This window comes from Xiphophorus couchianus, chromosome 19 (assembly GCF_001444195.1).
Source record: "Xiphophorus couchianus chromosome 19, X_couchianus-1.0, whole genome shotgun sequence".
Lineage (NCBI taxonomy): Eukaryota > Metazoa > Chordata > Actinopteri > Cyprinodontiformes > Poeciliidae > Xiphophorus > Xiphophorus couchianus.
The window spans coordinates 14102772-14127883 of NC_040246.1; the positions used below are offsets into that span (position 1 = coordinate 14102772).

At 38.7% G+C, this 25112-nt stretch overlaps 1 protein-coding gene across 8 annotated transcripts; it reads right to left on the reverse strand.

The window, feature by feature from the left end:
- Positions 1-1406: 1406 nt before the first annotated feature.
- On the reverse strand, positions 1407-22700 carry LOC114134357 (inverted formin 2). Of its 8 annotated transcripts, XM_028000904.1 has the most exons (23): positions 22477-22695; positions 15445-15855; positions 13894-14009; positions 13638-13797; positions 13026-13059; positions 12210-12351; positions 11157-11289; positions 10435-10968; positions 9049-9194; positions 8887-8948; positions 8691-8793; positions 8509-8594; positions 7713-7813; positions 7568-7638; positions 7376-7483; positions 7211-7281; positions 6094-6214; positions 5829-5993; positions 5465-5567; positions 4537-4689; positions 2963-3781; positions 2641-2703; positions 1407-2007 (listed from the first exon to the last, which is right to left on the reverse strand). In XM_028000904.1, exons 2-22 carry the CDS (start codon positions 15839-15841, stop codon positions 2642-2644), a joined length of 3687 nt encoding a protein of 1228 aa, XP_027856705.1. In that variant the 5' UTR covers positions 15842-15855; positions 22477-22695; the 3' UTR covers positions 1407-2007; position 2641. The 8 variants fall into 8 exon arrangements, 7 of the variants coding, with proteins under 7 accessions (XP_027856705.1, XP_027856704.1, XP_027856707.1 ...); XR_003593374.1 differs by having other exon boundaries at positions 2641-3781; XM_028000903.1 differs by having other exon boundaries at positions 1407-3781; positions 10435-10542; positions 10579-10968.
- Positions 22701-25112: the final 2412 nt, after the last annotated feature.

Below are 25112 nucleotides of genomic sequence, written 5' to 3' on the forward strand. Positions count from 1 at the left end.
TTACTGATGACTTGTAAGTTTAATGGCAATAAATCTTAACTTAAAAAAGTTTACAAAAGTAAAATACATTTACTTTTGTAATTAAAATGCATAGTTTGAGTACCACAAAATTTGTAGCATATGTTTATTTAGATTATAATAAACATACCTTGTGCCTCTATCAAGGAAGCTGCTCATAATAAAATATATTTTATAAGCTCCGTTACCATCTATGCTCTTTTGATTGCCGTTAAGCTGCATTTGCGCTAACAGTTAAACGGGAAGCGGTGCCTTCAAAATAAAAGCATCACAACTCAAACAGGAAATCAACCATGGTTAAAATTAATTAAGACTAAATCATTGGTACAAGTCATTTGTACATTATATTCGGCTGTAAAATTTTCTATTTAATCTTGACCTGTTGTCACGTTTGTTCTATATAAATAAGATGTGTAGCAAAAAAGAGTGACATTAATTACTAAAGTTATGATAAAGGTTATGAAGTGATGTTCAGGTATTTTCCTTGAAGAATTAGTACCAAAAAGCAGAAGCCATGGTTCCATAAATCAAGGCATGGTTCAGGTAATGGATCACAACAGTATCATATCAGCCCACCACCACCATCAGGCTTGATCCTCTGCATGATGTTCTTTTTTCTGTAATGCTGTCAGTTTTTCCAGCAGATTTTAAAGGACACCTTCTAAAAAGTCAACCTTTCATCTTTTCAACTGATTGATTGTTTTTACAAAAGTCTTGGGGGATAAGCTTTTTTTTTTTTTTGTAATTCTTAAATTGTCTTTGTGTTCTTAACTCAGAACCGGTTCTGACCTTGGAAATTTGCTATGGATACAATTTTGCCCAGAACAATAGCCTTAACTGAAGCAAGTAAGCCCTGCATTGCTTTAGATGGTCTTAAAGTTTGTTTTTGTGACCTCCTGATTCACTCATTGAGGCACTCAAGCTGTATATTGGACAGTCTGTGCAACATATAGTTTTCATTTTTCATGATTATATTGTGTTCAATAACTTTTAATTGTTTGTTCTGTTTTGGGACTACACAATGAAATATTGATTCATGGGAGTGAATCCCAGGATGGTGTCTTTCTGATTGGAATTTTGAGTTTTTTTCTGTTCTTGTAGGAATTCTCTAAAGGGAACCCAGCTTGCTCCTAAAGCGACTGTTAATTGGTATGTATATTGCTCTTTGGACTAAGTGTGCTAATGCATGGCTGTGGCTCTGTGAGCAATGGAAATAGCCACCAGCACTACCCTCTGCACTGAACAGTGTATGTCAACAGATAGATGTTCAAAAAGAAAGTACATACAAAACTGCACAGTTGTTTAAGGTGAGATCATGTTATAAGATGAAATTATTTGGAGATGTTTTACTTGTTTTCATCAACTGTCAATAAATGTGGCCAGCAATGTATATCATGGCAAATTTTATTGTTATGAAGCACCCAGCAAAAAAAACAAAAAAACAGAAAGGGCTGGGGGAAAACACTTTGAGAAAAAAAAATACAGTAAATTTTATTAAAATATATTCAACATTAAAAGTTACATTTATTTATTTTAGAGATTGCTAGAATATATAAATAAATTGAGACAAAGGCTGTTTTTTTGTTTTGATAAATTAGACATCTTGCACCAACAAGATCTTCTCAAAAGGTGCTGCAGGGTAACCACAACTCATAGCAAAACACATTTAACTAATTATTACAAAATATACAAACATATAAAGCACATTCATATTTATATATCTTAGGACTGCTCTGCATTCATATAAACAACAAACTCTAATTTACATAAAGTGACACCAACACCCATGCTGTGAAAAATCAGACCTGGATGTTTTACTTCTTGGTCAAGGGGAGATTCTGTAGACGACTGATGACACCTTCAACATCTTCAGAGAGTTCTTGCAGTAAATATTCTCATTTTAGATCATAAAATCTTTTCTTCAGCTTATAAATCTAGCAGGAAATTAACACTTTCCTTTTCCTCTCGATTTCCTTTTTCTGGAATCACCTGTAGGGAAACAAATATTGAAATGAATACAGGAGAGATACATTTTTCCAGAAACACTTTAATATATTTAAAAATATATAAATGTACAGATTAAGATGCATCTAAATAAATAAAAAATACACATTTAAGTGATGAAACATTTGAATGCATTAACATTTGTTTTCATTGAGTTAAAAGCACAGAGCCAAGTTTACAGAAAGCTTATGGAGACTGTTGGTAGACAGTCCCACTTGTAGTTCCAGAGAATGGACAGTTAAATATGGACAGAGGACACAAAAGTGAGATTTCATGGGGAAAGTCAACAATGACACCACAGCGACTTTCACACTGCAAGTCCGACCGAGATCAGTACTGGATTAATTGCTGCGCATGGTAGTGTGGCGGCAGGTTTTTGCTTCCACCAGCTTTGATTGGCATTAGGAAAGGAAAGATTTCAGCATGACCAAACACTGAGTCTGAAGAGTGTTAAGGGAGAGCAAGCATTAAGAAGGGTCAGACGACACAGACAGATGAAAAATATCCTGATTCCAGTTAGACCGACAGATGACGTGTTATTGGCACAGAGCTCTGACGATGATTGAGTTCGTTAGGATAATCCTGATTACAGTCTGGCACCGGGTCGATTTGACCTACCTCACTGCAACACACAGCCTGATTTATGTTTAGTGTGTCGTTTCCCACTTTTCCCACTGTTACCTTGTGTTTCAGAGAGTCAAACGGAAAACAGAAGATTCAAAACAAACTGACCAGAGAGTTAAATCCATTCAGTATTTAATATTTGCATTTGTACCGTAAAAATGAATGAGTTCATGCAAAACTGCTCATATAAATTCACCAAGAGATAACATAAAAAGTAAACTGACAAACGCAACAGAAAAGATAGCTTCCCTTTTAAGAAATCTTGAGAAGCTAGCTTTCAAAGTGTGACCTTTATTGTAATGAATGAATGGTTTACCTTGACTACTCCTTTTTTTGCTTCGCTTAAAGAGCTTCAGCTGTTTCTTTGGTTCAGGTGCAACAGAGGTGGACACTTCCTCAGAGACCGACGGCACATCTTCCGGTTCCTGCCCATCTGGGACGTCGCACCCGCTGATGCCCTCATCGAGTGCAACTACACTTGCTTCAGGTTCTGAGAGTTTCTTACTCCAAACTTCATTCTCCCCGCATGTCCTCACAGTTACATATTCCTTCTCTTCACCTTCATCTTCTCCCCTTGCTTTTGGTAAATGGCTTGTTTTGTGATCTCCTTTGGGAAGTTCACCACATTTCCCATTAGTGTCTGTAACAGATGAACCTTCTTGGTTATCGAGGCTTTTGCTAATGCCCGACTCGTCTGAGACGTCATGCACCAGGCTCGATGCGTTGTCCAGCACGGCTTCAAGCAGGTCTGAATCTGACAGGGATGATGGACTGAGGACGCTAGTCTCCGTTGAATCTAAAGAAAAGCTGTTTGTATGCAGACCTGGTTGAACTTCAGCCTCAGGTGGTGGTGTGTCCAGTACAGAGGCAGTGGGTTTCTCTTGGCCTTTAACATCCTGTAGCGATGCCGGCCTTTCCAGAGGAATATGCGTCGTCGTGGATGGCTGTCCAGGGGTTGGATTGGGAGGCACTGCTGTCCCATCTTGGGCTGCACTCAGCTGTGGAGCTTGTGCAGTGTCTTCTGATGGGCTTATGAAGCCGTTCACTTCGCCTTCGAGGCGCTGGTGATCCTCTGAGTGAGGTTTGGAGGGAGTGGAGGGGGCGGCTCCTTCGTCTGCAGACTTCACACTTGAACCTGAAGGAGAGATGCAGGTTGTACTGATGGAGATACACTGTGCCGGTCAGAAGTCTGCATCCACGAAGCGCGAGTTTCAATAGGTTTTAACTTTTAATGACTGATTTGAAAAATTTTTTCAGGGAAGGAATGACTAAAAACTATCCCACCGATAATTTTTAAAGGAAGACAGTATAATGTCAGGATTAAAGAAAAGCCAAAGTATTTTAACAGAAGCAAAATTATAAAGACAAAATCTATGTTTTTGTGCCTACTAATATTTTTATAACCATTCCTAATCACCTTTAAGCATATTAATGATCAGTCAGCAGAATTGGCAGAGCTGATTTGTTTTTTTTAACATGAATATTACTTTTAGACACAGCATACTTTTTCTTGTAAATTCATTTAAACTGTTTGCTGTATAACCATTTCAAATAAAGATCAGTTCAAATATTTCCTCTAAAGCCAGAAAGAAAAGACAGCCATGTCAATGAGAGCATGTAAACTCCTGAGCGGCACATATTAGCTGAATTACTGTCCTTCACTGGCAAATCACAATAAGCAAACGCACACAGCAGGCATGACAAAGAGCTCATCAAGCAAAGAAACTCTATAGTAGCTTCACAAAGCAGTTGCAACAACACTAGCTTAGCTAAATGCAGGAGGAGGCAGGGCAGAGAAGCACATATAATCTTATAAGACAGGTTGGTGGTTAATGCATTCAGGGATGGAGCAAGGAGCTGAGGATGGAGACCACCATCTCTTGTCCTTACCAGGTGGGCATGTATCTCTACGCATTTCACTAGAGGAGAGGCTTTCCGAATCGCACCTTGGCCGGGTCTTTCTCAGGCTGAAACCTTTCCTGATGTCTGCCAAGAGGTGGTCGATGATGCAGCCATCGTTTTGCGGCATAATGCCTTTCTTTACTGCAACAAATAAGGTCATTAAAATGATGAAAATATTAGAAACACTTGGGTACAACTTCTGGTGAGAAATATAGAATTACTGCTCATAGGACAAATTTACGTTGTAGCACTGGTGTTGCATAAAACATAAACATACATTTTTGTGGTTATTTGGACATCAGAAGTATAAGGAACCACTCGCTGAGTAAATATTTACAGTATGCCTTTATGTTGAATTTCTGGGAAGATTTCAAAGCGCCAGGGCAGAAACTCAAAACTACATTTACCAAGGATTTGGGTTGCACATTAAGTGGGCTCATGGTGCTCATTACCTCTTTGATAAATGCAAAGGGGAAAATGATTAAACTTTAGGCAATTTTCTCATTCCAATTAGTCAAAAGTAAGTTTGCTGAAGAAATTCTTTGTTTTGCTGAGAATGCAGCTTGCCTTTGAATAAAAAGCAGTCAACCTTCTTGTCAGGAAAAGTAAATTAATGTCATAAAATGGTCAGGAGCTCAATTTAGCCAAAAAGTTGATGTGCAGCAACTGAATGGTGAATTAAAAGGCCCAATGCTGCAAAGCTGACCTGTCAGTTTCTACACAGGTTGTGTAAACCCAACTGATGAGGAGCAGTGATTTTCATAAGTGTTTATTCGCCAAACTAAAAGAAACAAAATCATAAAAGCTGAAGTAGGTGACTGAAAGTTATTCTTTTGCCCTGGAAATTTTCTCCATCTCGATTTAAAAAAATCTATATTTTTAAATCAGCATTTTAGATTTCCAGAGCAAAACTTACTTATTTTTCCATTCTCTCCCTTCCGTCTCTTGGATTCTTCTTCTGCCAGCTGCTTCTTTCTCTTCTCAGCCTTGGCAGCTTGTTCTTTCCTCATTTTGTTCTCCTTTCATCAGGAAACAAAGAGTGTCACCATCACTGACGAGTACCAAATATACACCGCAATTTGTCTTTGAATCATTTAGGTGGAAACAATAACAGCCTTCATTCAACCTTGAGTCAACTGATACATATATTCCTAACTGAACTCCCACACATGCAAGTCAGCCTCAGCTGTGGAGTGTCGTACAGACGCCACACAAAAAAGTGGTTTTAAAGTAAGTCTGATATTATTTGAGATAATTAGCATTGACATATTTTCCTTCACCTTTAGTGCCTTGACAAAAAGTTCTCTGAAAGTTCTGATGGTTCCGAAGAGCTCCTCGAGCGACAGCTGACTCGCATCTTCACACAAGTAGACAGCCAGGTCACTCCTCTTCTTCTCGATCTCTGTGAATCTTTCATTTAAACTTTGGCACGCCTTTAGGTTTTCCTGCAGTTAAAAGCAAGGCCACCTCTTAGGATGTGATCCAACTGCAGGAAAAGAAAACATAAAAGAAGCAACCATTTTTTCCTTCAGAGTGTCCTCTTACCTCAAGTATTTTTGTATATTGCTCCTTCACCTCATCCACAGAGTTTGACACTTTCTTGGCAGAGTCATTGAGCTGTTTGAGCAAAGCACCAGTTTCTGACTGCATGGACTCCACATTGGCCCTAGGAAGAAGCCAGAAAGCCCTTTGTTACACATCTCTAACAGATCTGGGAATCAAGAGTAAATTGACATGAAAACATCTGTACAATAGAGCCACAAAAAACTCTAAATATTGAAGTTAAAAAATACATTCTGTGTTGTGTTTTCAATTTTTATCCAAAGGCAGATAAACCAGTTTTTAAACAAATAAAAAACACACACAGGAAGTACATACTATATATAGATGAACCATTTAGGTTTGCAATGTCTGACAGACTACTTCTTAATTATGACAGATGACCGTCATAGTTAAACAATTGCTAATTTTACAAAGCATTCATCAAATTGATGTGTGACCAATCAATTTCAAGACAGAAAAAAAGATGGAGTGAGCACTTTTTCTGTGGGTTCCATCACTATTAAACATCTGTAAATCTACAAATGGTGATAATCAGTAACCACTCTCACCAATTTATCCCTCTACATGTTAAGCCACAATAATTAGCTTATACAAATTTTGCTCAGTGTCTGAGCCACTTTGCACTTTAGATACTGGATGGACTTGTAAGGGTAAGAAGAATTGCGATAACAAAACAAAAAGTCACAGAGCCATATAGTGCCCTGGAATGGCAACTACAGCGGATGCAGTGCTTAATAAACGTGGGACCTTTTCCCAATCGACATCCAAAAGTACTGACAGTTTAAAGACAGCGGTTTTATGTATGTAAACAAAGCCTACATTTTTCCACTGAGTTTTATGATCTCTGATCTTACCTTATTCCTCGTCACAAAAGAAATAGTCTCAAAATTTAATTTCAAGAACTAAAAGTCAAGCTGAGGACTTTAACTGTATCACAATGCATTTTCTGTAAACACTGTATTATGCACTGCTGCCCTGGATCAGTCTTCTGCAGTCCTCTGCTGTGGTCTCAACTATCTTGTTCCCAATCATCATTAAAATGAATATAACTACAAGCACCAAAAGAAAAAGTCATGATAATGAGTAAATATCTCTGTACCCTGCTGCTTTCTGACATATCTCTATGTCATCCGGCAGAGCCAACAGCTCCTGGTGGTTTGCCTCTGCTTCCTTTGGAAAACAAGACACAAAGTGGGTAATTAAACATATTCATGACTGATTGAGAGGGAAATAAGTCTGGACAGCTGTTGGCCTGTCTGTATACCTCCAGGATGTGATGAAGCAGCGTGATACGGCTCTTGTTGGCCTTCGTCTCTGTTAACTTGAGCAGAGAGCTGATCTTAAACCCCTCAGCGTTTCCTGTGTGACTTCCCTGAAAGTAGATTGGCAATTAAAAATGCACAAGATGACTAAATACCACCTCAAGTAAATGCATAAGAGTGTAGGGGGTTGTTACATAGTTGAGAAAATTTCCAACATCGAGGATGAGTCTGCAGAAACTGGGCAGCAATGTGCTCATCTGGAGAGCTGGAAAAAAAAAAAAAGTGTTACATACAGTTGAAGCATTTAGGGCGCATTTCAACTGACGTGCAGTTTCCTACACTGGCAGGCCTCCTCGACAAGCTTCACTTTAGGCCTGAGTATCTCCAGCAGTGATGCCGTCTCCTCACACAGCAACATGCATTCAATTCTGAGCTGATAACTGAGGACATGGATAGAAAAATTTGTAAAGTAGAGGTGCATCACAATCATTGAAATGACCAAAACATTCATCCATTTCAGCAACTGAATTCAAACAGGGAAACTCCTGTACATCAGTATATTAATTCTATCTTGCAGCTGATAAAAACAATAAATTTAGTCTCTGACAATTTGATTACATAAGTGCAATTAAAAAAAATTATTTTAATGAGATATGGTGTACAGCCTTGGTGTGCAAAGAGTTTTCTGGGGGCCATTTGCCAACTTATTGTTTTGCAGCCCTGAACTGCAATTCAAGAATGATTAAAATTTTACCCACCAACACAGAAGGAAATTTTATTTTTGACTAGGGCAAAATTATAGACAAATTAAAATATTACAAAAGCAAAAGTATTTCTTATATTTTGCCTTTCCCATAATTTCAAAAGGAAGTAGGGCCACAGCTATGCAGCAAGTCTTATTGCTATTTACATGTTAATCTTCTACATAACCCCTTCCTCAAAAAACACACACAATATATCATTGAGCAGTGTAAAATGTAGTTGCATGTTGGCGAAAAAGGAAAAAAAATTACAAAAATTGTTTATTTATTGACGACATTAAGATGTGCACATATACCACCATATAGAATGTTTGAAATTGAGCTGAGGCAAACTAAAAATATGCAATAAAGCTAGAAATAAAGCTGAAATTTACCATGGTATATTCAGTAGAGAGGTGTAAAAGCGATCAACATTCGCCAGCTTGTCTTTTTCTCCTTGGAAGGACTTCAAATTCTCAATCTACGCCAAAAATACATAAGCAATAAAACTTCAAAAATAGGTAATGAGTTAGCAGACAGGTGTGCCAAGACTATTTGAGTAAAGATTGCAACAAACCTCATGCTTCTCTGGTAGGAGCTTCATAAGCTGTTTTAGCGCCTCTACATCAAACCTGCTTCGGTCTCCGTTCTGGATCATGGCTACAAACTCCTCATTTGTGCTGAGCATACAAAAAAACAACAAAAAAAGACACTTATAGAAATATAGCATGATGCACAATATGTTTTTAAGACGATGGAGAGTAAAATCTTACCATTTAAACTGCTTCAGGAATATGTTCATATTCAAGTTTTTCTTTGGATCAATGAATGTTATCTATAGAACACATAGAAGAAACAAAGATCAATGTGTTATCATCAATGCTGACAAAAGCACACATGCGTTTTGTCTGAAATAATGTTTCTGAAGTGTTCACCTCTTTGGGCTCCTTCTTCACAGGAGCAGCTGCTCCCTTGTCTTTGGGCTCGGTGACTGGCAGACAGAAGAGCTCCTCGATGCTGCCGTAGTCTGGCTCATGAGGAGGCGGTTCTTTCTGAACCGACGCCCACATGGACTGACCATCTGCGCTCATGGAGGGGAAAAAAAAAGAAAGGAAACCTGATTTAGGATCATTAGGATTAATGTTATATCCAAACATTAGTAAGCAAAAATGCAGCCTTTCTGTAAATTAAATAATGATTAAAGAAGAAACTATTTATTTTGATGAATCTTTCACTGATATCAGCTTGGGGTGACGTGCAGTTTCTATGCACCACAAGTCTGGAACAAACTCTCAGAAAACTACAACGATGCTGAATTACTTTAAATCAAGTCTAATAACCCACCTGTTTCCATTACAAAATGTAATATTTACTGCTCGTTTCATAATTTGTTACAGTATTATGTTTTTAATGGTACAAAGCATTTTGAAATGTGCTATACAAATAAACTTGACTCAAATAACAGAAACAAATGTCTATATCTTCAATTGAATTTCCAATAATTTTAATCACACAAAATCCTTAAGAAGCCTTTTTGGAAACTATCAGAATTTTTATCTGTGAAAACAGTGAAGTCTGGAATAAAGTAAAAAAAAAAAAAAGTATGTGTTTCCATTATATTGCACTGCAAAGCAATCATGAAAGTACAAAGACAAATGCATTTTACCTGGGGAGGAAAAGCCAGAGGGAAGAATCTCCCAAACCAAAGAGTTTGGGAGTTTGTCAAAATAAGGAATTCAAATTGTTTTGGTGATTTCCCCGAGGTTCTGGGCATGATGGAACAAGTCAAAGATACACTGATTAGGCCTAACCTTATGCCCCCTGCCTAGCAGTGTGTAATCTCTGTTACTGATGTCAATACAGCCCTGACCAGTTGAGGCAGAGACTCCGTTAGACCTCTGATGGTGTCCTGTGGCAGCAAAGGTCTGAAGTCCATTGCACTGGGAAGTGGGGTCTCGTTGCATCCAACTCGTTTGTCCACCACATCCCACGGATGCTTTAAAGAACTGAAATGTGGGGAACCACCCAGGCAACATGTTTTGCCTTTTGGCAGTGGCATTATTCAAGTAAGAGACAGCAGTCATCAGGGAATATTTTTAGCTGAACAGGGGTACAGCATGTCAGCAGCAACCCTTAGGTTGTTGGTTAGTGTCAAAGGAAAACCCTTTGAAGGAAGCCTCTAAGCTTGCAAATGCCATATAAACAAGTCTTGCAGTTCCATTGCATTTAGAAGGAGTTTATTTTTGAAAATGTTCACATTGACATTAAATACCCAAGTCCAAGTTAATCTTAAGATGTATGGGAAAGAAATGACGACTTGCCTGCGACAGAGCGAAGTTTCTGCCAGTTGAGCTTTTTCATCTTCAGAGTGGGACATCTGCTTGGCTTTGATGGGGTACTGGAGCCCAGGATCTGGCTACTCTGAGGCACAATCATCCCCGGTGGAGGAGGAGGAGGAGGGGGCATCCCAGGTAAAGGAGGTGGAGGTGGTGCACCACCCATTCCTGGTAATGGTGGTGGAGGGGGAGGCATCCCCGGACCACATGGTAGTGGTGGGGGTGGTGGAGGCATTCCAGGCAGTGGAGGGGGTGGTGGTGGAGGAGGTCCACCCAGCCCTCCAGGTAGTGGTGGTGGCGGTGGAGGTGGAGGTGGAGGTGGGGGAGGAGAGGCACACAGAGGCTTCTGAGTGGATGCTGTGTTGGTGTCCTGTTTGTCTCCATCCTCCTGATCCAGACCGGTCTGCACAGCCTTGTCCACCTTCAGCACAAGCCCATCTATTTCATGATGGCCTTCGCAGCTCCTCCCCTTGAAGAACATCAGTCGCTGCATGATCTTCTCACAGGACTCCATCTGGGCTGGAGAACAAACGCACACGGCAATGAACGACACTTAATAACATTTCTCACGTAACAACAAAGCTTTCAGCCTCGCTTTAATGATGCACTTAAATCAGCCTTCCTGGGTAAATGCTCGCTAATCATGCTATTAGCCTCTTTTGAGTGTTGTCTTTAGTGAATGCGTTGCTGTTGCAGTGCTGACTCACAATCCTGAGCGAGGAGTATGGCTCTGTTGGTGATGGACTCCAGAGCCAGCCAGATATCGGTTCGGCTCGGCCCGAGCAATAGTGTGGACTGCAGGATGGAGAGCAGCTGGAGGGAGGCTGGAGAGCTGCTCACCTGCACACACATACGAGTTAGGCATGGAAGAAAAATCCTCAGGATAAAATCTGAAACCTGTAACTTTGCATCTACTTCTCTGTGATTCTTAATGATAAAGGAATGCAGAAAGTTTTTTTTTTTTTTTGCAGGTTTGAGTTCTTTTGCATGTCCTCCCACCCCATATTAGAATTAGTATTCTAATAACAAGACGACACCAACTGCCACATAATTATTTACAGTTAAATTATGTGCTTTATTATTTTTTCAAGTGAACTATGCCTTCATTTTATTTCTCTAAATATGGAAAGGACACAATTGCTCTTGTTCCATTAATCCAAGTGTTTTTGTACCCATTGCAAAAAAGTTGTATTTTGTTTTGTTTGAAAATATGACATCTCCATAATGAATATTTTGATGTAATCATGACAGATTATTTCCTAGAAAAAGATTATTCGTCTTTAAGTTTTTTTAAAAAAAAGGAAAAAAATAGATATTTTGCTCCCAAATCATTTTTTTCTTTTCATATCTCCATGTTTTCTGTCTGCCGTTCTGCACTAATTAGAAACTGATATGAAGTTTGTCCTTCAAAGCTGCAATGTCTCTAAGAATAAGAGTTCAATATTCGATTAATAATTGGGTTTACAAGCAGTACTTTAATACATAATCTCAGCTATTTGTGCGTCATAGAGAGACAGCTGTCTGGTAAAAACAAAAACAAGGATCCACTTGTTCGAAACATGAAGGTACAGAAGAGTTTTTGAACCATACAAACTTCGTGCCTGGTACTGTCTAGTTAAAAAATTATTTTGATGTGTGGGCGTTAATAAAAAGGTGGCCGGAGGTTTGTCGCCCCCTCGTCTACACTGCCCTGAATGAAACAGAAGCATGCATTTATTCACTTACTTAATTGAATAATGCCAACTGTTTGCTGGACTCACCTTGTTGAAGAGTGCAGTGAACACTTCTTGGTGATTACTCATATCAATGCCTCCGTACACTCGCAGCAGCTCCTCCTCATCTTCAGCCATTGCCTCCTCAAAAGCTTCACATTGAATAATCAAGTCTTCGTCCTCTTGATCTCTGAAAACCAAATATTATATAATAGAATGAAATCGGTTTAATTCAAGCTCTAAATTTCTGTCTCCAATCCAATGCTAAAATTTTAAATATCGCAATAAAAACATGGTTCAACTTTATTATTCTTCATTTTACCAAATACTACCGTAAGGACAGGTATGTTAAAAGAAATTAACACATAAAGAGAACTGTATAAAAAGGGTCTTGTTGCATTATGAGTGTATGTGATTAGCTAAAGGTTTACATTTATGATTTTCACTTAAAAATAAAAAAATATTTCAGACATATGACTAATTTTTAGAAAATAGGACAGCAAATACATTCTGATAACACATACAATTTCATAAAATTATTTTCAAGACGTATCCTGTAAAAAAAAAAAAAATTAATAATATTCCATATCTTCTATACCTCTGCAGGGGATCAGTTAAAGTTTTAATGAGGCAGAGGTGAAAGTGTTTAAACAGCCTTCTTGACTGCTAAAGCCTCTGCAGCTAACCTTTTTTTCCTCCATATTTATCCTACAAATTACTATGCCAGTATTTCTCCGAGTACCATTAAAGGCAGACCTGCAGGTACATGCAGCCTGTTAATCACTTTGATAAAAGAAACTGCATGAATTTTATTAACAGAGAGATAGAGAGAAAGAGGACAAGACTCGGCCACAGCAGGCTTACCTTAATTTTGGCAGAATGTCAAGTAACTGGAGGCCTGCAAAACCAGAAACAATAAAAAAAGAAGCTCAAACTATCACAACATTCACGTCTTAGATTTTTTCTAAGGTTATCTTAACAATCCTTCAGCACTTAAGTGCTGTTAGTTCGGAATTGATGTCCAGAGATCCCAGGTGAGCAATCATATAGTAGGAGGGGTCAACCAGGTGGCTAATTGCTTTGATGTGGTGGGAGCTGACATGTTTGTTTAGCTGCAGCTCCCTTGTCTGCCACACTGATTTCTGGGTGCTGCTTCTATGGGGAGCACTGTGTGTTTCTTAAGGTTCAGATTTCCAGATGGCACCTCATCTTAAAGAAATGATAAAACTCTTAAATTAGTTTGATCCATCCAAGACTGATGGCAGTTTCTCAGGCACGAGCTGTGCTGCTAAACTTGTGAAAACAGAATGTTGCACACACTTAGTTCCCAGGCGTTTTGTGTGAGAATTAGGCCATTGGACCTATTCTTAGCGGACACCCAGTGACAAAGAAATGTGTTACAAAGCTAATGCTGCTGACCTTCTGCGTCCACCGACAAATATTGCGATCACCTTGTTTGTAAACTGAATGACTTACCAATGAACTCCTTTCTGATTTTATCTCTCTGTCTCAGGTCATCTGTGCTAAAGATGAGTGCATTGATGACACTGAGGAGTGTGACCATGTATGGGATGTTATCTGTGCCCTGCAGCTCGTTCATAATGACGCTGAAGCGATACTGCTGTGTCTTCAAGCCCTGCAGGAGGGAGAATCAGAGTTGAGTGAGAAACCAGTTAATTTGGGCGAGCTCCAAAGCAGGTGAGCATGTGGAAGATGTATTTGTTTTGCTTGCCTTGTAATGATCCAGAGCATCCAGAGCCAGGCGGTGACCTTCTGCAGAGAAGATGCTTAGGGCGGCGAGGAGCTCAAACACCTGCTTCTTCACCATGATGTTCGAGGTGTCCAAGGCTGCAGAATATTTGTATTGTCATGTTAAGTTCTCACACTTTTGGTTTGGTAAATATATATTTTTTTCTGCCTCTTTACTTTAATTATTGTCTTAAGTCCAAGCAGGATGCTTTGTCTTGCTGTCTTTGAGATTACTCAAACTGAACTTTGCAACCCATGTGGCATTTTGCTTTAGATAAAAACAAAGAAAATCCAATATTTACAGTGCTCTGAGGATGTTCTGAAACATTGCTCTGTATAGTGTCTTCCAACTTCAGTATACTGGAAGGGAACAATTGTTCCTTTGCAAATTAAAAAATAAATACTAACCCATTTTTGATCTTATTTATAAGAAACTTATTTATAAGTGCGTCCAGAAGTCATTTCATTAGAAAATTGGGTCCACTTGTGTAATATTTTCTTATCGGGGGGGGGGACAGCTGTTGTGTGAAGACCTTAAAGGGTTGCTAGAGAATATTACAGCATTGTGGAGACCAAGGAACATTGAAAATAGCTTAAACATAGATTTAAAGCAGGAACAAAATAGAAAGCAGTACCTAAAGCTTTGAACATCTCATGGACTGTTTAATTTATCATCTGAAAATGTAAAGAGATTGGTACAACTGCAAACCCAGATGGTAACTATGAAGGAGCTGGGGAGATTCATGGCTCAGGGGACAAAATACAGCTGTTCATGATTTACTCCATAAATCTGACTAACTCTGTTACTGTTGAAAGAAAATCAGAAGAGGTACTTTGTGCAGTTTGGCTCAAGCCATGTGTAGGTGGATGGCCGAGGCAGATGTGTGAAAGAATCTTCTCTGGTCACATAACAAAACAAAATGTTGAAGAATAAATGCAAAATAATATGTACTCTGAACAGACGGTTACCATGGTGAAACATGGTGATGGCAGCACAATGCTGTTCAGATACTTTTCATCAGCCAGGATAACAAAGTTAAAGTTGAAGGGAAGATGGATGGAGATAAACAGGACATTCCTCGACCATTAGCTATTTCATAGAAAGTCCAGAGTAGAATGTCTAAAGTTGTTCAGTAAAAATGCACACAAATCTTTTCAGCTATTTTGTCGATAAAGATTCAGAAATCCTAAATAAATATCAGGATTTATGGCACCATGGGAAATCTCTGTAAAACACATTGGAGTTTATGGTTTCAGCGTGACAAAAAGAGGAAGCGTTCAAGGGGTCTGAACATTTTTGCAAGGCAGTGAGTGCATGACAGGAAACTTCAGCTCAGCATGATGAGTCACAGAAAATCCCTTCATTTTGTGGGTTAGGACCAACACAACAAATATTACATAATATCGGAAAAGGGTGATTAACCGTGCCTCACTTTCTTTTTTTAAATTAACACAAAACTATGAAGTGGAGTATGTGCTGAACGAGGCGTCTGAAATATGAAGACATGTTAACAAGAAAGCTTGTTGAACCCACCTTGCGAGAGCTTTCTAATGTAGCCCTCATTCTCTATGATGAAGTGGATCCCTGCTGATGAGTTCATTACGGCTCGGACGCAGCTGACGCACGTGAGCTGCAGCAAGGCGTCGGCGATGCGGGAGCACCCGCGGCCCGAGAGCCGGTCCAGGGCCTCCAGGAGCAGATCCAGCCCGCACAGCTCCAGAAACTGGACCATCCATGTCTGGTCACTGCCTTCCAGGCGTCGCTTCAGGCCCGAGTAGTTTACCACGGTGGGAACCTGCAGCAGTCTGATGCACAGCTCGGGGTCGGCGCTCTCCAAGTTGGCCTCCTGCTGCGTGTCGGAGTCCTGAGAGGAGCCCAGGCGATCCCTGACTGCTGCCCACTTCTTTTTCCCATCGGATATCCCTGACATGGTGCTTGGTAGACCTACAGGGCAGAGCGATGAAAAGCATTAAAGGTTTTGTCAGTAAAAGAGGATGAAAATCAGATTATTTTAGACTGCTAATAGGGCCTGCCAGTGACTGATATCCAAGAATGATGGCTGCTATATATACAGTGCAGTCACATCTATCTAAACTAGAGGAAGCAGACTGACAGACAGCCTTATCGGAGGGAATAGAGAATGGGAAACGGCAAGTCTGCACTTTGTAGAAGAGCAACAGATATGTCAGCAGTCCGGTCATCAGAAGCTCTGCCAAACATTCCAGCTTACTCTCACAGTAAGCTCAACTCAGACAGTTTGTGTTTTTATCTATAAAAGAAAGCGGCACGCAACAATTTGGTCTCTTTGGAACAAGACTTCTGTCACTTTAAATAATCTATGAGAAAACAGGGATAGTTTATAAACTAAAGGAGAAAGAAAGAGAGAAATCAAACCTTTCAACATTTTAACAAAGATGAGGACATGTTATTCTTCTTTTGTATGATTAAAATAAACAACTCAACGGAACACCAGGCAAAGCAAACAAAGGGTGAAATTAAACTGAAGTTTTTCCTAAAGTTTTACTATCTGTTAGTAAGAAGGAAATGGCAGTGAACAGGAACAGGAAGGTCATGATGAATGGAGCCCCAAAGCATCCTGAAACCCATGACTGCCTGTAGAACACCTTCAGGATTGTTGAGAAGAGCTGTGAATTGGGGTTGCTCTGTTATTCCCAACAGCACAAACATCATCTTCAAGGATAAGTCATCTGAAGGAAAAACTTTGCTGTAAACTAAACTTCTTCTGCTATATGAAAAGGCTGGAAAGCCCCACAAACAAGCCAACCTTAAATGAAATGCTTATAAACTGTGCTTTCTGAAGATGTTACTGTCGACCATGCAAAAGGGGCATGAGGTTGATTTCTAAAAATGTAAATTTCCAATTGGTCCACAGTGAATTTTGATATTATGAAAATGCTTTGTTTTATTATGCAATTCAAAATGCATACAATATCTAGATTTATTCACACAGTGTTATATTTTAAGCGTCTACATTTCATTTTTGCTTATTTTTTTTAAACACATTCCTCTTATCTTATGTTTTGCCAAAATAATGCAGAACAGAAGACTTGACAGTTGGCCTGCAAACAGTCATTGCCCTTCCAGAGACATAAAAGTCCACAAAAGGTCATATGATATATGAAAAGTTGAGCAGAAAGAAAACATGTGGCAGAAAAACATACACAAACAACAGTTTCTGCTAAAAAAGGTGGATGTTCAGAGTGCTTTATCCAAAGATATTAACAGGAAGTTAAGTGAAAGGAATGTGGTAATAAAGATGAAGATGTGATACTACAGACCCATGAATTCAGAGAAGTTGAGGCCTACCATTAAAACAATGTGGGCTTCCTTTACCACTCAGTAGTGCCATGTGCTGATTACTTATATACCATGATGCCAAGCATTGATCCCACATATTGTAGAGTACATGGACATAACATTCGTAAATTTTGACATCGCTAGATGTGGCGTCACTTGTCTCATTTTTTACCACACCTTTTTCTTCCACTGAACTTTCCATTAGTATGCTTGTATACAGCATGATTTACACTGTCAGCTTCTTTAGCAATGGTCTTTTGTGATTTACCCTCCTTTTGACGAAATATCTCTTGGACAACTGTCAAACCAAAAATCTTCTGGATGATTATAACGTAAAATAAATCTATATATTGCTTCACATTTTAAATCAAACAACTAAAAAAAACTAACTTTTAATTCTATTTTTATTTACTGGGATTTGTGCTTCATCTTTAGCATTGGCTGCTGGAAATTCAGTGACCTTTTAGTGGCATAGAGATTCACAAGATGAAAAACTAATAAACTCTCTGCAAAGGTATTCAGTTCAAACAAGGCTAAACATTTATGTGAATATGGCACACCCGTTGAAAATTAATGCATTTACAAAACTGTGCAGAAACAGAAAACAGAAAACAAACAAAAAAAACATCTAGTGCAGGCACAGATGGACACATGTACTTTTCTGGCCAGTTGTGCCAGAAAGCAAAGTCCCCTTCTTCTTAATAACTGCCATAAACTCCGGCCTGGGCTCCTGAAAAAGCGCATTCCCACAGTCACATTCAAGCTAAAAAAGGGAATCTCTTTCCCTAAAAACATCAATATAAATGTTTAAACCATAGACTTTGTAGGAGCGTCGGTTTTAAAATTGGGTTGTTGAATGTGCTCTGCTGATGGTTTCACACTTGGAATGCATCACATATACAGATGTGGCACTAAGTTATAAACATGAAAAAAAAACAAAAACCCAGCGCTCTATGAAAGGTCATGCAAAAACAATCCTGGAGTGCTCTCTTTTACCCTGCAGTAAGAGTGCCTTCCCTGAGAGCCGTTACTGCTATTTAACTACAGAAACAAGCAGCTTGCATATTGCTTGGATGAGTCGCTTTTCTGAAAGTGTTTGGCAGAAAGAAAAAAAGCGAGGAATTGTGGAGAAAAAAAAAAGCGACATCAGATTTTAAATCGCTGCGTGGTGTTAAGGTAAAAATTGGAATTATTTTCTCACATTTTCTGGTGAGACATTTGTCAATTCTGACTGCAGCATTTTAGTCCTGCTGCCACTGTGAAGAGTGTTACCGTGGCAGCAAGCAGGCAGACAATGGCTGTTCACAAAAGGCCTTCTGAATACCCTTCAAAGAGCTGTGTTCATCTCTGACACAAAAAAAGGATGGAATGTTCCCTGCACTGTTCAGGCTAAAAGCAGTTATGCTCTGTGATCTTGTTTCTTCTTTCACTTTCAGTTCATCACACTTCCCTAATGATTAGGAGCTGAGGAGCAAAAGTCCCAAGTTGACGCCTGAAATTTAGGGGAATTTTAACAGTTTGGAGAGTTGTGCTAAATGGATTCTGGTTCTGTTATGACTAAGACACGTCAGGCAGGCTGGAGTGTGAACTTTGAGCAGAACTTCCAAGGTTGGCTTGGGAACTTTTGTAATGGAAAATTTTATAATGTGCTCCTCACCCCTCTTGTGCTTTAGATTGTGTCTGGATGATCTTATCATGAGATGCGCTCCTATAACACATGTTTGAGAGCATGATGCTCTCCTATAGACTTCTACAGTGTCATATAAGGAGGGGATGTCTTTGATCCTGGAGACCATCTAAGTTTTACTTCCCCAACCCAGAAGTGAGGCTGCCTTTTATGAATCAAATAACAACTCCCTTTCATTAACAATAGACAAATGGCAAGACCATCTCTGTTGGGCTCCACGGAATCCTTGGTGCATAACAATCAATATCCTTATTCCTGGATAGACAACTCATGGAAAACAGCTGCATCCTGCCACTTGTCATCTCATCCTCTGTACTGTATATCTTAGTAATTAATCACATTGAAATTCTTGCATGTCTTCTCTTCAAGTTTACCTAGAAGTCACCTAAAATCCAATCAAGCTTCTCTTCTCTTTGTTGGGAAATACCCAGAGACGGTGACAACCTGCTGTTATATTATCGACTGACCAGAACCTATAAAAGGAAGCCAGAATTCACTGTTAGTCAGAGCAGACTTGACAGACTCCTTTGACTTTAGTTCTTACCTTGCAAGCCTTTAATAAATTTCTTATTTTCTTCTCATCCACACTCTTGTTAAAGTAATTTTTTCCACAACACTTTTCAAAAGGAAGGAAAGTCCTTTCCCAGGACAGGAAACTTGGCACTTGAGAAACATGTTAGCCTAACTGTAGAAGTTCCCTTTTTTGTATGACATGACTTTCTTCACAAGAATTCAGATTTGTAAGTGAAGGTCAATGAATTTGAGGATCATTAAGACTTCATTTATTTCAGTAATTTAATTCAAAAACAAAAAAAACTTTGTGTTATATTGTTTGCATAAGTCAACATCAGTTAATTTACATACTTACAGCTCATAGCTTGTAAAAACTAAAAATTCTGTTTCTAAGAAAAGACAAAAAAAGAGAAATAAAAAGATTTTTAAAAGCAGAAATGTGGACCAATGTAGGTCAATATATTAAACGCTGGTGTGTTAAGGAGGCAGAGGTTGCTTTAATGGCAGCCTTCAGCTTGTCTGCATTGTTGAGTCTGGTGTTTCTAATCTCTAATCTTTCTCTTGGCAATGCTACATATTTTCTCTGGGGGGATTAGGTCAGAAGTTGTCTTTCTTGGCTGCCGGCATTTTGGTCACTTCGGTTGACAGTATTCAGTAAAGTCTTTGGTTACCCTTATAGTATGGTGGTTGTTATTCAAATTTTGTCTGCTCTTTTAGTCCCTTATATCCTTCTCCTTAGGAGTGGATATAGTTGAGGTAAATAATTTCTGGTGTCTCTTATTCAGAAGTGGTTTAAAACAAGAAACGTCATAGTTGTAGCACATGTTCGGCATACATCTGTGAATGTTTGCTCTTAACGCACTGATTGCAGCCAAAGTCCATCCCTTGTGAGTCACACCGGAAGGTTAAATTAACTTTGCTTCACAAGGAAATTAAGGTAGTTGCCTGTGCAATGTTTTCCTTCCACTTAACTTTCCATTAATATAAATGGACCCCACATTCTATCAAAACCCAGCTTCTTTAGCAATAAACATTTATTGCTTAACCTTGACAGATGGTCATTGTAAAGTGGCAATGACAATCTGTTGGACAAATGTCAAGTCAGCAGCAGGTTACCCCTTTCACATGCGCACTTTTTCTTTTACCATGTGTTATCCTTCCTCTCAACTTTCACTTACTCTACTTGGATATCTCATTAGCTATTATCTTTTGTGGCTTAGCCTCCCTGTGAAGGGTGTTGAAGCCAGGTAATCCCCTACAACATCACTGTCTAAGTCATAAGATGTTGAACTGGTTTATGTAATAGTTTCATTTTCTGAGAAACTAAATTGTGGATTTTAAACATCTAAATAAACCAAAATAGACACTTGAAATATATCACTCTGTATATAATGAATCTGTTTGAACTGAACTACTGAAACAAACGTCCATTTTGATGATATTCTAATTTACTGAACTGAACCTGTAATGCACCAAACTGTCAGCAATCAAACCTTGCATTTGCATTTTCTCTTCAGGTAGATATTGGCACCTTTAATTTGTCGACCTTGTCTGCCAGAGCTCCCACGTGTACTGCTAATAGCAGGCTGATTCACTGCACACAAGACATGCCTTCTCACAGATCCTCTGCTTCCAGCGCCCACACAGCAGCCCACTGCCACTGTGGCGGCATCAACACTTGTGAATGCGCAGAAACATCTCCATCTACGGCTTTATTTCCTCTAAAGCATATGCTGAAGGATTTGTTTTACACTTGAATGTTATTTCTTCCTCGTTTGTCTGCTAAACTAATTCAAGAAAGTCAAAGATTTTGATTGAGCTAAATAAGAGGGGGTGTTTACAGTATTTTCAACAAGCCATTTTGTTTTGTCTACATGAACATGCAACACTAAGGAAAGAAGATTTGACATCAAAACTGTCTTTTAAACTTCTAGGGAGTCCTTGGAGTGAATATAAACAATAAGTGGAGCTCAAAAATGCCAGAGAAAACATCTGGGGCTTCTTTAACCCTTTCATGCATGAATTATGATCCTTTGTGTCAGAATTTGTTTTCCATTTTTAAATTTTTTTTTCTTAAGGCATAAAAAAAGGTAGGACATTTTTTTTTTGTAAAAATAATTTTTTAATTTTTTTTTATTGTTATGTGATCAATTGTAAATTTGTCCAAATACAAAGTTGTTATTTGAAAAATACATCAGTAGTATTGTTCCTTAGGGATTATCTCATGTCACAATATTTTTTTTACTTGCAAGAGTCGTCTACAGTAGAAGGAGGGACCGGGTCAGTTCTCATGCTTTTTTGTCTGTCGACCATATTGTATTTAACAAAAATAATTTCTTGCATTTGCAGCTGATGGCCAGTAGTTGATGGTATATTTTATGATGCATTAGTGTCCACTTCAGTGGTCTGTGTGCATTTATAACATAAAAATCCACAGGAAGCACAAGAAAATGGCTTTTAGATAGCTGTCCACTGTAGTGACCACTATGCATAAAAGGGTTAAGTCATCTCCTCCCCTCTGTGTTTTTAAAGGGAGTGACCAGTTTTAGTTTGCAGGCACATATTCTGTGTTAAGATAAAACATCATGTAGTGTTTAAGTTTCCTTTTTTAAATTTTTTTTATTTTTATTTTTTTTTACACATTTTCCCCTTTCAGACTGCATATTTTAGCAACTGATGGGACATCCAAAACCATGTGTTACTACACATTTGATTCAGAAACACCCTCAAAACAACATTCCTCTGCGTGGATTCTTGTTTATTTGATCACCACGTCCTTCCTCCCTTCCTCCTGCCTATAGGTAAATATAGCTCGCTACAATTTGGTCGCTTATTACCTCCAAGATGGATCGACAGGACTGTTGCATCCTGTCACAGACTCAGTCTGCATTCAGCGCTGGCACATTGTTAGAATTAGCACATCTTTGTTTTCAGTTTGCGACATTTACACATAACACGGGACATAACATGGCAGTCCGTAAACGAGAAAGATAAGAAAAATAAAATGTTATCACATTGCAGATCACAGATTAAATGCAAAGCCATACCTGGTTTTATTCCGTAAATACTCTCTCAGTTTGGAAAAATCGCTTCTTCTTTAGACTTTTACATAGCGGCGCGCGTTGCAGGCGTTTTTCTTCCTCTTCCAGACAATAGACGAGATGATGACCCCTGATGGTTTGGGTTGTGCTTGGCAGGACAGACCCCTTCCCGTGGAATGCGGACCGCAGCCTGCCGCTCTCCAGTCACCACGGCCCCTTTACTCACTTGCAAAGGAGTCACAGTACAAGCGATGTACTACAACATCCTGTTAGACTTTTCAGAATAATTTGGTTTGAATCAAGCAAAGTACGATATGAAAAAAAATAGCCATTTCCGGGATTATCTCAATGAATCAGAACTTACTTAAAATTAGAATATTACAAAGAAGCTACTAAATAAATAAATAAATAAATGTTACATTTTGATCACGACTGTCCAGTTGTCCAGTTAACACTATCCAAATGGAGGATATGCCACCATACAATTCAAGCATAATAATGGAAAGTTAAGTGAAAGGAAAAGGTGTGGTAGAAAATGGAATTTGACTAGAACTATGGTATTAAACTACTCATGAACCAGAGATAGTGTCAGAAGCATCTTGTCTGGGCAAAGCAAAAAAAAAAGAAGACTGGCTTTAGGTCAGAGTTGCATACTCTACTTTCTAGATAACGTAAATTTAGCATTTAATTTGGAAGTAAAGGTTCTAGTGTCTGAAACAAGAGTGGAGAGATGAAGAATACAAATTACACAGAGTCCAGGTTCTCAGACCTTGATGATTTGTAGAGGCATGTCATCTGCTGTACCCATTCTGCTTTCCCAAGGTCATAGTCAGCTCAGCCATCTCCTAAGGAATTTGATCACTTTATTCATTCTTGTCACATGTACTCACAGTCTATTCAGTCTGTTCTAACTACATTGCGACTCTTCAGTTAGAATGTCTTGAACCTATAGGAGAGTACTCCATTCTTGTCTGCTCCCTCCTGACATCGCTGGGACTTTGTAAATACACAAGAGTAGCTTGAGCAGGCGGAATGAAAATCTTCATAGCTGAAATGTTTGAGAAATGCTGCTTTCTAAAATTCCACTAAGATACTTTCTAAAAAAAATCGTAAGGTTGACAGTCTGTCATCACTCTGTTCAGTTAGTGATAAAATATCTCACGGAGAAATAGGACACTCCTTCAAGAGAGAGAGAAAAAAAAGAATCATTACTTCCAATTGAGTCCTTTCCTTGGTGTAAAGCTATCTGACTGAATGGCTGTTCAGAATTAGACCAAAAAAACAATCTGGAAAATTTGTTCAACCTAACATGCATGGGTTTGGATTGTGGAGGAAGTTTGGGAAATAATACTATGTATGTAGAAACACCCCAGGTCTAACGTAACAAGGGTATCTGTGCCAAAGTGCAGCACATATAATGGAATAATGATTTAGATATATAAAACAGATTTTTACCTCCTGTGTACAGTGTAATTTAGAAAAAAATCATAAATGTAATAAGAATGGCAATGAATAATAGCAAGGGTCAGTCAGTAAGAAACTGGCTGTAATTTAGATGGTTACTTATCTGGGACAAGCTGTTCCCCTTAATATAGTGTTCAATTCTTTTGAAATCATCAGATTTTTACATAATCTGGGTTTCGGTTTCACTGGGTGAAAGTTTTTACTTTTACAGACGCTCTGATGCTTGTGCTTTTATTTTGAAAAGAGAGTTTCCTCTCCCTATGTGTGCATAGTTGTGTAACTTTAAGCTCTCCATGTGATGCTGAATAGAGGCAGTTGTCGGACCCCCCCCCCCTCTCCTCCTTCACACAAACGCACCATCCAATGAGCTGAACCTGACCTCCGGATGAAAGCAGGAAGAGAGAAACAGATAAAAAGAGTTACCAGATTCACTAAATCAGACCCTTGAAAGTAGATGCTGATGCAGATTTTATAAAACTCAAGAGAAGGGGGAAGTTCTTCCTGCAATTGAAAAAGTCAAAAATGCCTGCACTTTCGATTCCGTGGGAATCAAAAGTGTTAAGAAATGTGTTTCTGCGTTTTAGCGGATCAGATTATGCTCGTCTTTGTGACTTGAAAGAATTTCACTTCACCAGACAAAAGACAGAAATGATCTGAGCTGTCATCCTGCTTTGTAGATCCAAAACAAAGGCACCATCACAATAAGCCCCATTGTTACATTGAAGAATGAAGCTTCTATCCTGGGGACTATTAGCAAGACATAAAAAGGAGAATAAGTTCTGAACTTCTAACAAGATTATTGGTGTATAGCTGTGTTTCCAGCCTCAGCAAAATAGTCGCTGCACATTCCCATGTTTAACCACAGACTAGAAAGTAAATATTATTAAGTCATCGTGAATAGACTGCTAATTCAGCTTGTGGAACTGGATTGTGAGACACGCTGTGATCCAATATGTAATCTTCAAAGTCAATATCTTTGTTGTGTTTCTTTTTGTTGCTATAAATGTCCAAATTGGCAGTAATTTTGCCACTTTTTGTAAAAAAAAAAAAAAAAAGTAGCCTGATCTGAGTATTTCACCTTGATATACACAAGAGTTTGGTCTCAAGCAGTAATTTTGTAAGATTTAAAGTCCCTGACTTTCCACCGAGGGACTTGGGGAAAAAAAAAGAAATCTTTC

What these genes read in the sequence shown, in the direction of transcription:
- LOC114134357 (XM_028000902.1), bottom strand. Translation starts at nt 15,841, where the DNA reads ATGTCAGGGATATCCGATGGGAAAAAGAAGTGGGCAGCAGTCAGGGAT. An exon ending in GAAACTTCGCTCTGTCGCAG is followed by an intron (nt 9,195 to 10,434) that starts GCAAGTCGTCAT and finishes CCATGAGCGCAG; the next exon opens with ATGGTCAGTCCATGTGGGCG. An exon ending in TGAAGAAGGAGCCCAAAGAG is followed by an intron (nt 8,949 to 9,048) that starts GTGAACACTTCA and finishes TGTGTTCTATAG; the next exon opens with ATAACATTCATTGATCCAAA.